The sequence below is a fragment of the Telmatherina bonti genome, assembly GCF_933228915.1.
Source record: "Telmatherina bonti genome assembly, chromosome: 19".
Taxonomy (NCBI): Eukaryota; Metazoa; Chordata; class Actinopteri; order Atheriniformes; family Telmatherinidae; genus Telmatherina; species Telmatherina bonti.
This window is the reverse complement of record NC_136617.1, coordinates 17274150-17285994: the sequence shown is the minus strand read 5'-3', so window position 1 is coordinate 17285994 and position 11845 is coordinate 17274150. Positions and strand designations below refer to the sequence as shown.

Here is an 11845-nt window from a genome sequence, read left to right as displayed (position 1 = left end):
CCAGCAAATTCATCCAACATTTTTGCTGTCTTGATTTCTTTGTTTAAAGTCCTGACTGTGTGCTGGGGAGAAAGAGACAAAAAAAGGGCAGAGGGTCTGGTTGGAGAATTATCTAAAGAGGTGGGAGCGGACGGAGAACTAGTGTCCTTAGTATCTCCATTGCAGGTATAAGTGCTATTGCTACTACTCCCAACAGCATCTGCAGGTTTAGGTTCAAATGTTTCAAACTGCTCTTCAGGCTCCTCTGGATGGAGGGTCTTTGAAGATAAAGGACCCAGATGCATCTTCATTCTTCAGAAAGGATAAAAAGAAACAACATGGAATCACAGAATATATAAATCAGTCACTGTTCTTTGGTTTAAGCGCCTGTTTGACATGAGATGGAAGTGTAAAAATGAGGGTTGAGGTGGGGGAAGAGATTGCACAACAAACAACAGTTTTAACAAAAATAGTTATTTATGAGTGCAGATAACATTATGGAAGCTTCCCTTTCCATTACCTTGGAGAAAACAGACTGGATTCCTGGTCAGCAGTTCTGGTCCTTGCAGTAGCTGCGTTAACACTGGAGGGGTTTGTTTGCAAAGTTTGTTTATCGTTTGAAAACTTCAAAGGTCCTCGACCAGAAAGACATGACTTCTTCAGTGAAACAGGCCTCTCCTTTAATATTGGGGGGGGAGGACAACACATAAAAAAGGTGATCTATTCCTGTGATTAGTTGTTAGGGCAAAAGCTTTTCTCTTTGTTGACATAATGAATGGACTACTGTGTTTTTATTTATATTTCTATTATTATTATTATTATTATTGTTATTATTATTATTGTATATTTCTGTTTTTAGGTGATCCTCACCTTACCAAGTGTAGCTAGGTTGTTTTTTAGCTTAAGCCCATAATATTGGGAAGAAGCCTTCAGACTGTCTCGCTCCTGGGAAGTCAGTCTGGGAGACGGCACTGGCATTGCTTTGCGATTCAGATGTGCACCCCAACAATCTGACTCCTAAAATCAACACAAAGGCAAAGACAGCAGACAAATGCCCATTCTGATTTAATAATGATAAATAATCAGAACTAAAATACTGGCAGAGATTGAGAAAACTCAACTGTACTAAATGCACACGTTGACACACACTAACAGACTGATTTCAGGACCTTCTGGGTTTTGTTAAGCTCAGCTGAGACTGAAGCTCCATTCTGATCCCTGGTTCCATCACTGTTGCTGCTCTCTTTGGCTTGCTTCAAACTGCGGTACTCTTTGTACAAGTCTGCAACGCAAAGACAAAGTATTTATCCTCTCTTTTCCATGTTGCCTGATCATTAGCATCTATGATCAATACTCACTCCTTGTCTCCTCTGAAGCCAGATCAATGTCCTCCTGCGAATAATAAAGTTTTAATAAACTTTTATTAATTCCTAAACAAAGTTGCACCAACACTAAGGTAATATTTGGTATGAAAATAATACACTAAGCTGGAACGCAATTCCTGTTAATACGTTTCCTAACAATAACAATAATGTTGCTTTAATGTTGCTGATACTTATAAATGACCTTATTGGGTTTCCTTTGGTGCTGTTTAAGAAACTCCTGCTCCCAACCTTTCAGTAAAATTTTCACCTCGTTGTAGCGATCCATAGTTATAACAAGCTAAAGTTACTCCACCATTCTGATTTACTTTTACGATTATACTCAGTTATGCAAAAGCTAGCTGGCGTTACTGATTCCATTTTCCCAACTGAGGGGATTTAACTTAAGGGTTTTAACAACACATTATTGCATTAAATGATCCCTTTTCTCTCTACGATGTAAGTTAACGAAGAACAAGCTATGTCTGTAGCATATTACTGCTGACGGAGCGAGAACGGAAACGCGGTGTTGTTTACAAATTTTCCCGCGCCGGAAACCGACAGTCAGTGTTGCTAGGCAACTTCCTGTTTCCGCTCAGTTTTCTGCATTCCCGGCGATTTATAAAATAAGTTATATACTCAAAACCAAGATCTTTTAAAATATTTTTCACTATTTTAAACTGTATAACATCAAATTTAAAAAAAATGCCAAACAATACAGGTTAAAATGGAAGTTGATTAATTTAAAACTGTTTACTGCAGAATATGAACATTTTTCTAACCAACATAACTTTACTTCAGAAAATCCAGTAGATAAACTACATTACGCAAATAAATACAGCTATAAAATTAGAATTAGAATCAAATCAAGGCAAAAATAAAATTTATCAAACGTATGCATAAGTTGATGCTTCAAGAAATAGATGTAAAATGTCCATATTTGCAAATATCACAATTGTTAAAATCAGTCATTACACAGCCATTGAGTAGTTTTTGTAAAAAGGAGTAACAACTTTTACAATACAAATGTTTTCACCATATTTATTAAACTGAAAGGCTAACTTCCTCATATCTATATAAACTTGTGTTTTTCACATAGTAACTGGTTCTGCGTGCATGGGGCATTTAGACTGAACTTTTTACACATTGGGATCACTATTCAGAGGCAAACAGACACATTTAACTTTTTGTCAACCTGTTATCAGTGGATACATCACTACTTATCTTCAAGGTGAAAAAAATGTGTTCAAGTGCTCATTTTACTTACAGTAAAACTTCTTTAAATAAACACAACAACACTGTTATGAAGAAAAAGATTTTATTGTCAGAAATGTGTAGAAAAATCAATTACTACGGTAGATAGGTTGTACCAAAATTATTCTGGCTCTGGATATATTTTACATGTTACACGGAGAGACATAATTATTTCACTTCAGCAGTGAAACCTCGTGGAAGTATGCACCCAGCATCTTGATTCCTTGAATGTAGTTTGATCTGAAAATTCAGACAAAAACAGGACAACATAAAAAAAAACATGCAGAGCCAAGCATGTGACAAATAATTTTTCTTTATATTTGTTCCTCTTTAACTTTGATATCACCTTTAAGTCACTACATGGGAATGCGTGTTGCTTTACACAAATCAAAAGAAGTGAAGCAACACAATTACAAACCTGTTGATCTTTTCATTCTGAGAGTGAGCGCCATCATCAGAAGATCCAACAGGGAGCAGCATGACGTTACGACCTGTGGCCTCCTGGAATGTCAGGGTGACAGGGATGCTTCCACCCTCACGAGTCAGGTCAGGTTCGACACCAAAGACTGAACAGCAACACAGAGAGGGTGACAAATTTCAGTCACTAAGAACAAAGTACGAACATGTCACATCCAGAATGATTAGCAAAGAACAAAGTTTCTCCCATGGAGAAAGTCCTTTTTTGTACCACCTGAATTTCTGACTGTTAATGTTTTCCTGTTTGAGAATCACAGATACTGTAAAATTCCCTTTTGTGTCAATCTGTGTGTAAAAACCCCAATCACCTACCGCTGAGGTTAAAGGTAATACACATAGTTAGCAAACGGTTTCATTCTGTAATCATTCAGCCGCTGTACCTGTCTTCATGGCATTTCGACCAGCCATGTAGTGGGGGTGGTTGAAGTCAGAGACCCAGGCCTTGGCGCCATGACCCATGTACACTTTCAGTTTGTTGGGGGTCCCCAGTTCAGCAAACTTCTTCTGCAGATGGCCAATTGCCTTAATAATGGAAAAACAAAAACATTTATGAAAGAGGAAAAGGGACATTCTTTCTTAAAAATGCTTTTTTTTATTATTATAATTCTTTGTACTTGAACATGTCCATTAATTCAGCTTCATGTATTTAAGTTTACCTGCTTCTCCACGACTTTAGGGTCCATGTCGGGGACAAGACGGATGGAGAATTTACCAATGACCTTGCGGGGAATAACAGTCTTGGCTCCTGCCTCAGAGAAGGCTCCCTCAATACCATGAAGAGAAAGAGATGGGTACCTCCAGCGGTGCATTAGGATTTGCTCCTAAAGTACAGATAAGGAAGGTTGAAAAATAAGAATAAGTGATGAGGAGTGATTCAACATCTTTAAACTTGCAAGAAATACAAATAACCGTTTTCCTGCCTTGGTGTCGTGCAAGAGCTGACAAACTCCCACATCTTTGCAGTACTCATCCAAGTCAAAATCAATCTTCTCATACAGCTTTTTCTCCTCGTCTGTCAGAGGTGCCACGTCATCATACATCCCAGGAATCAATATCTTCCCCTTCTTGTCAACCAGGGAACCTGCAAAGAAAGTGTCAGATTTCAATTTAAAACTTTTCAAATAAAGAAATTCATGACCACATAATGCTTCTAGGGCTGGATATAAATGAGTTAATGATTTATTGCCGCAATATTCAGCTTCACTTGCCCATAAGTGTGATAAGGTCAGTCATGGCCTCGTGAACAGAGCCACCAAACACGCCTGAATGGAGGTCCTTCTCGCAGCACTCCACCTTTAAATAAAGCATTTTTTTTAATGGTCTGGAATTTAATGGTCTGAAAAAAAGCTTAAGTACATCAATGGCATAACAAAATTAAGTGATGATGCTGAAAATATGTACACCACTTGAGCAAGATTTTACCTCAATGAAGAAGTAGCAGATTCCCCTCAGACCATACGTGATGCAGGGTTTGGTCTTTCCCAGCCAGTAGTTGTCAGAGATGCAGACATAGTCCACATCTTTTAAAAAGGTGTCTTTTCTTGAATACACCAGGTCATCCAGGCCCTCAGATCCTGATTCCTCCATCCCCTCAAAGCAGAATTTGATGTTGATGGGAAGCTCCTGCAACATGAAGTCAGACATATAGAATAAAATCCCCCTGCTCACTCTCTGCAGGTGAAACAGTGCAAAATTACACCTTTATGACATCGGATCTGGGAAATACCTTCCAGAGTGTGTTAACAAAAGCTTTTAATTAAAAGTCACAATGTGACATGATGCTCCAGTTATTTTTCTTCATCTTTACCAAAGGGTAGAACAAAATGCAGGTGGGATACCACAGTTGAATCATTACATCATAAGTAATATCTGGAAAAGCCATGTAGCATTATTGCCAATTATATTCTTTGACCTTTGACCAAAATAAGCACTCTTGAACTCTCTGAAGTTATGAACAAGCAAATCAGCAGTGCACTTTAACACAGTGATAATTGGTTTCTAAGAACAACCATCAAACATTTGAAAAGTTTATCCTCATAATAAAGTAGCTACCTCAGCTATTTTTATTCCATCTTATTGGTTACTGTTTTGTGTCATCTGTTTAACTTAATTTTATTGATAAAAATAGTTCATTTTGTGCAAGATTAAAGAATTTGCTAATTGTATTTCACTATATTCTTGTAAAAACAAAAAAAAACAACTCCTGAATTCATCACGTTTTGATGTCTCACAACACTTAAAGACAACTTTATATTCAGTGATTATGTAGATAAAGACCTACATAGTGCAATCACATGTTGTACTATTGTTTTATTGTTGTACTTGTTTTGTGTACTAGTTAGATGTTTGGCATTTGAAATCTTGCTAAATACTTTGATTTTACACAACACAAGGTTCTGAGAAATGAACGAGTAGTGAGTGATCCTACAAATAAAAACTTAATACTACACTCACTGTGTTTTTCTACATTACTTCCTGCTTGATTTAGAAGCTGTACCTGAAAAGGACAGCTCCAAAAGGAATGCCTGAACACGTGAAGACAGGTTTGTGATAATATCACAGGCAATGTTGTGTAGCAGCTAATGTGTGAATCAACAACTATGACAAGAACAAAAAAGTTCCACTAGTAGATTAATGGTCGATGTTTTCATTCACCAACCGCACCCAAGTTAAACTGTCACATTTATAAGGTTTCAGTTTCTTTTTAACTAAGACAACATAGATATGAACCCAAAATGGTGTGTAAGGGTCTGTCGCAATCCTGAATATCATGGCAGCTGCCAGCTGGAGAATAGAGATGTCTGTTCATTTAAGAAAAATCCACTGGCAGCTTTACAAAGCACCCCAGAGTCAGCAGTATCTGAAAGTTTATACTTTTCAAGAAATAGAATTAGCTTAAAATCTCACTTTTCATCAATAGCTGTACCTGATTAAGCTTCTGATAGGCTTCAATGCAGTTAAACCAGGCCAACACTGGCCCCTTGTCATCAGTGGACCCTCTTCCATAGAGTTTACCTGCAAAGATAAAACAGCATTTTACAGACTATTTTTCGAAGTTGAAGCATTTTATTTTGGCAGGGAAACTTTACCAGTCTATATTACTTAGTTCATGATTATGACAGAATCATGGTCCCACAATCATGCCATGTGTGTTTCCCATTTTGGGTGAGTAATGTGGGATAAGATAGGGAGTGCATGTTCAGGGAGAAAAGTCACAGGAAGATTAAGACAAAGAGAAGTAGTTGTGGTACTTTCTGTCAGCTGACTGTCACAAGAAAAAAAAAAAAGTGATGAGATGTCAAAAACTGTCTAAGCAGCAGTAGTTTACAAATGCTGAAAAAAAGAGGAAAAAAGGCACAATGTGATGTCTGATTCAACTGAAAAAAAAAGTGACTGGTTTAATGTCTGCCGGTGTACTACATAGTTGAGATTAAAACCATTCTAGTGTATTGTTAAGTGGATTGCAACAACTCACCTGCACCAACAAAAAACAATTATGTTAACAACTTAGTTTAGCAAAGCCAAGGGATTTTAATCACACAGCAGATCATGTACAGTAAAAAGCAAAAGATCCTGAAACAGTATCTGCCGTCATGAAATTCATACAGTTAAATCCTTCACTTACTGAATTCCTGATTCTCTTAAAGGAGGTTTAACTTGACGTGTGAAGCCTGCAGATAAGACAACACAGCTCTATGCAAAAAAACAAGCTAACTGGGCTGGACTTTGAATAAAACAAACTGATATGACAGCAAGAAGAAAGCTGATAAAAGCTCAAAGATCGCGCTAATATAAAGTTAAACTTAGTTATTAGGGTGAAAACAACCTTTGTGACTTTTACAAATTGTGCTGCTGCAAATAATGTTACTATAAATATAAATGACCTGCCCATTTTTAACATAATAAATATATTATAACAGGATTTTAGTTTTATGTTGCACTTTAAGCCCGTCATTGCACAAATACAACATTTAATAAATTCTACATCTCACTTTTCTTTTTTTTTTAGGAATACCTGCAGGCCATTTATTTTACTAAGCAACAAACAGCTTGCCAAGCCAAACGAAATTGAAATGCAACCATTTCACAGAAGCCTGGAAACAGGACCCTCAATGTTAGTCCTGTTATATCTTGTCTTACATCTTTAAACCACACTCATGTGACTTTCAGTCATGCAGTTTCATTATGAGGTATGTAACATTACAGATTGTTTTTCTTAGCTTTACCGAATCAAAAGTAAAAACTGTTTTAGCGCTCACCATCCTTCTCCACAAGGGTGAAAGGCTCTGTGTCCCAGCCATCATCAATGCTTGCTGGCTGTACATCAAGGTGACCATAAATACACACCGTCTTCTTGCCTGGATCTGATCCCAAATGCCCGAGAACGATCGGGGGAAGGGGTATTTCCTCTCCAGAAGGAAGCTGCCAGCACAAAGTGTCGTAAATAAAGGTTTAGGTTAAAAGCAGGTATAGAAAAAGGAAATGCAGCTTGCAAATGTTTGAGATTTTCCAAATGAAACAATGTAAACTAGGACAATGAAACACAACACTTCGAATAGACACCTACCTTTTGTTTACCGATATCTACCAACTCCACAGTCCCCCCCAGCTTCTCAATGTCTTTGGCTGCCATCTCCATCATCTTTTTTATCTCCCCGCGCTTCTCAGGCCAAGCAGAAACACTCTGGATGCCCACCCATTCTGCAAGGCGCTGGGAAATAAGAGTTCAGAAAAGTTCTGATATCTGATCTGATAACAGTGTGACTCATACACATTTCAGTCATTTCTTGTGACCAGAAAATCAGTCAAAGCTGTTGGTTGTCAGAAACTCTGACAGAAAGCTATTTACAGTCACAGTTAACATGTTACTAAAGCTGATTTCATAAAGTCTATCAGTTTTACATTTATGATCACTGGAAGTGACTGACAGTGTGTAAGGACAGAAAATTGTGAATAATTTTACTACCTGGATATTAAAATTAACAGAGGAAAAGCAAATATATTTCTCAGAAAGTTCATACCTTCACATACAGATCCTGGTTTTCATCGATATACTTGAAAAGTGCTGTGAGATGAGCCATTTTTCCTTACAACAGGAACTGAGGGGTTTGACAAGCAGAATGAGGTGAAATTACCTCCAGCTCTAATATAACAGGGCAAAGACCACACCTTCCTGCAAACCTGCTGACAGCTGCCCATTTGCAGCTTCTGTCATGGACACAAGTGGTCAGAGTGCAACATATGCACGTTTCACAACAAAAATTTGGGTTGGTTAAACTTTTGCAGAACTACCTTGTAAATTTGCTTATGGGCTTTTAGGAGCAATATGTGTGACAAAGAGTAAAGAAGAAAAGGAACAGATGGGAGTTGAGTCATTCAAATGTCTCAATCGCCTTCCAGCAAAATCTACGTACCATGACATTTATTGGATTTAATAGTGTTTTGTTTTTAAAAGAAAAAAAGGCATACAGTCAATCATTTAAGATGCTTCACAGGTTCAGTCACTGAAGTTCAATGAAATCATTTCACAGTTGCAGTTATATAAAGGCTATGAAGTGAGCTTCAAGGCATCACAGGAAAATGTTCCATTAATTAAACTCTTGCAGGATGGCAAATATCTCTGTTCACCTATAGAAAAGCTATACATTTTTGTTAGATTAAATGTTTAGTACAAAGAAAATATCAGACCTTAACTATGAAAAACTAAGCAGGGGGTATTGAAACAGAAATAACTTGTAAAATTTTAATACGCTTGTAAATAATAGACCTGCTAAATAGATAACCTAACAAGTTACTAACTAGTAATAAAGCTGTAACATTAGCTGGCTGACAAATCTGACTGAATTTACATGACAAAGACTGAATTTACCTTTGCTGATAGTTTGCTAATCCTCTGAACGAAAGAGCAAACTATAACCGTTCAGCTTATATTTATTCCTGTACAGCTGATGTCCACATGCAGCTCTTGCCATCCGATGAGACACTTCAATAGTTTACTAATTAGTGACAAATATGTCAGCTCAGAGTTAAAAACAAAACGCTAGTCTTCCGTGTAAATGCAAACGGAGACAGTTCAGTTCAGCACATTTGCAAGTCCATTTGCGTAGATTGCGCAAAGGATTGTGGGTCACCGGCAGCTGCTTCGTCATGTTCATCCAAGTGTCTTTCAATATTTGGACCATTCATGGGTTCAGAGTCAATTCAATAAAAGTTTAAAAAATAATTACGGTCACTGTAGCAAAATGTAGTCTTTAATATTTATATTTTCATAACATAACCGCCAAAAAAAAGAAAAATACGGTTATTTAAAAATAGAGGCACCAAACCTCAGTTAAAATCAAAGGACCACAGCGGAAATTGTATTTTAATATAGAATTCTGTTTTTAAATTTTATTTATCTGTATCTGTAAATTTCTGCATACATAAGAAAATTGTTGTAATTACGTATATGATAAAACAAATATACAAAAATCAGTTCAATATATATGCATATAACTACAATAAATATTCATTATGCTTGATCAGGAAAAAAACCCTAACAATGATCAGTTCTAACTCAAATGTTAACCCTTAAAAAATGAGAAATTGGATTAAATTTTTAGTTTAATTAGTAGATAACATTCATTTTGTGTCTTTGTGCAATCTGGACTTGTGCTTACTTTGAAACAAGACAGCCTTCTGGATGATGATGAAATGAGCATTAAAATCCAAAGATGGCTGGATTACATATACCAGGATAACAAACCAGTCCATTTTCCAGTTATGTCACCCAAGACAGTAAACTATGAGTTACAAATTAGTTTTTTGTTTTTTTTTTAAAAAAAAACAAAACAAAAAAATAGGTTTTCCATTTATTCAAGTGTAGCGGCTTCAATTTAAGGCACTTTAAACATTTTATCCTCAGAAGGCCATTACTGTCATAGCACATGCCTTTCACAAACATCACATTTCATTTAAAGACATTCTAAAATAATTCTCAGTCATGTATATTTATTATAAAAATAAAACTTTATTTTCAGAAGTTTACATCCTCATGGTGCCTAGAAGAAAAACATTTAGTTAGACATGAGGAACAAAAAGTAACATTTATTAAATCTTTAGAGACTCACTTTCCATCAAAGCATTGCTCTTTGCATCTCTTTTCCGCTGGATTACAAACTTCTACAGAGCACATGAAATAGATCTGCAAGGGAATAAGAAATCATCCAAGTAGAGAACTATTCTTTTAAAAATTTCTATAAAGTCTTGATAAAGAGTCTCATATACAGTATAGATGAAATTAGATCTGTTGCACAGATTGCCTTTACAATTTAAAAAGATTAAATTTATGGAAAACTGAGTTTTAGAGCCGGTGGAGTTTCTTGAAAAGATCATACAGACCACTTTAAGACTCTTCACATAAGTATCATCCTGTCCATCATTATTTAGAGTATTGTATTCTCCAAGTACTGACGTGTACTCTCTAAGTATTGACATGAAGCCAAAATTTCAAATGATTTAGACTTACTTCTTCGTTCAGGTAAAGGTTTGTCTTTTGATCCATAAACTGGAAGGCTCGCACAACGAAGCGTCTTACATGACGAGTATTGGGAAGGTCATTGACTTGAAGTATCGACACATTTGGATCGTTGGGATTGGCACACCTGCAGACAGAGGCACATAATCATAGCTGAACCTGAATAACTTTACAATTGTTTCACCGTCATACTCACCCTTCATGAATAAGTACCAGAGCATTTTTTGCAGAACGTGGGTAAGCCAGACAGTAGTTAACAAGCAGCACTGCACCTGGATCTAGAGGCTGTAGACTCAGTTCCAGATAAACAGGATGGCCAAGGAGCAGCTGCAAGGGCTGATGGTATGTCGGAAAGTAACTTGAATAAGTATGATCTGTTGGATTAAATTGGCAAATGTGACATCGTAAAACTTTTGAAAAATCTTACTCCAGCAAAACTGATCAAGAAAGGTGTTGATTGCAGTTTATTGAAAAAGCTCAACATGCCTGACCTTTAGCTATTTTCAAATCAACACCATAAAAGCCTTTGGAGATGATGGATGGTGGTAAATTGGAGCTTGAGGGATTGACCAAGTAGCTGACACTGGCCATTGCATCTTGAGAATTGCCACGATTGCTGTAGTGGCATTCAATCAAGAATCTATAGAAGGCAAGCATTCATGACAATCTTTTTCAGTTTGACAAAACAAAGCAATTTAGCAAGTCTACAAACAGTAAATCAGTTTGCATTGACCATATAAAGTCCTTATAATTAATTTTAGATTAAAATCATTCTTACATGAACCCAGAACTAACCTGAGTGGATCATTTCTTGTAATTATGCCATACTTGAGGTTTCGAGCACGGACTACAGCGTGCACTTCAATGAGGTGGATCTTTGTCTTACCAACTTCCTGTAAAGAAAAACCCCTCCGGTTAGACAGGATCCAGTTCTGAATGGCATGCGTTTGGTAGGGTTGCCAGCACATTGACAGCGACATTCATTCAAAACCTGTTGATGCCACATCTTTTAAAAAAGGGATAAAACATTTCACAACATAAAATCAGAAGGGTTTGGATTTTCTGAATTTACTGAGAAAATTTACTAAATAAACAACTGCTTGATATATGGATAATTGGGGAAAAAATAATTTTAATCACCATTCATTCTATGTAATTTAGATCTTTTGGTTGGTCAGTACTTGACTAAATTTCTTTTTATATGAAACTAAAGTTGTATTTAAATAAAATTAGCTGCAGAAAATAGACTGCATCCATG

At 36.5% G+C, this 11845-nt stretch overlaps 2 protein-coding genes across 2 annotated transcripts in view; both read right to left on the bottom strand.

Annotated features, from left to right (window-relative positions):
• The window catches only part of LOC306769941 (uncharacterized protein), a gene marked incomplete at both ends in the record, with an annotated part of 10610 nt that extends 8981 nt beyond the window's left edge, over positions 1-1629 (bottom strand). The window contains 6 exons of the mRNA XM_079258708.1: positions 1-291; positions 500-657; positions 850-996; positions 1149-1261; positions 1338-1371; positions 1546-1629. The exon at positions 1-291 is cut by the window's left edge and continues 709 nt beyond it. Coding sequence (XP_079114834.1) covers positions 1-291; positions 500-657; positions 850-996; positions 1149-1261; positions 1338-1371; positions 1546-1629 — 827 coding nt within the window. The remainder of the gene's footprint in view (positions 292-499; positions 658-849; positions 997-1148; positions 1262-1337; positions 1372-1545) is intronic.
• Positions 1630-2647: 1018 nt separating this feature from the next.
• On the bottom strand, positions 2648-9169 carry cndp2 (carnosine dipeptidase 2). The gene is made up of 12 exons (XM_079258846.1): positions 8941-9169; positions 8093-8170; positions 7639-7782; positions 7331-7493; positions 5998-6086; positions 4494-4694; positions 4280-4364; positions 3992-4152; positions 3728-3892; positions 3452-3593; positions 3013-3160; positions 2648-2834 (listed from the first exon to the last, which is right to left on the bottom strand). The coding sequence occupies exons 2-12, from the start codon at positions 8150-8152 to the stop codon at positions 2768-2770; spliced, it is 1425 nt and encodes a 474-aa protein (XP_079114972.1). The 5' UTR covers positions 8153-8170; positions 8941-9169; the 3' UTR covers positions 2648-2767.
• Positions 9170-11845: the final 2676 nt, after the last annotated feature.

Bases quoted from the DNA above. Each gene is read 5' to 3' on its own strand.
- cndp2 (XM_079258846.1), bottom strand. From the start codon at position 8,152: ATGGCTCATCTCACAGCACTTTTCAAGTATATCGATGAAAACCAGGAT. The intron at 4,365-4,493 runs GTAAAATCTTGC...CTTTATTTAAAG, and splicing joins TCTGCTACTTCTTCATTGAG to GTGGAGTGCTGCGAGAAGGA. The intron at 3,594-3,727 runs GTAAACTTAAAT...TCCATTATTAAG, and splicing joins CTAAAGTCGTGGAGAAGCAG to GCAATTGGCCATCTGCAGAA.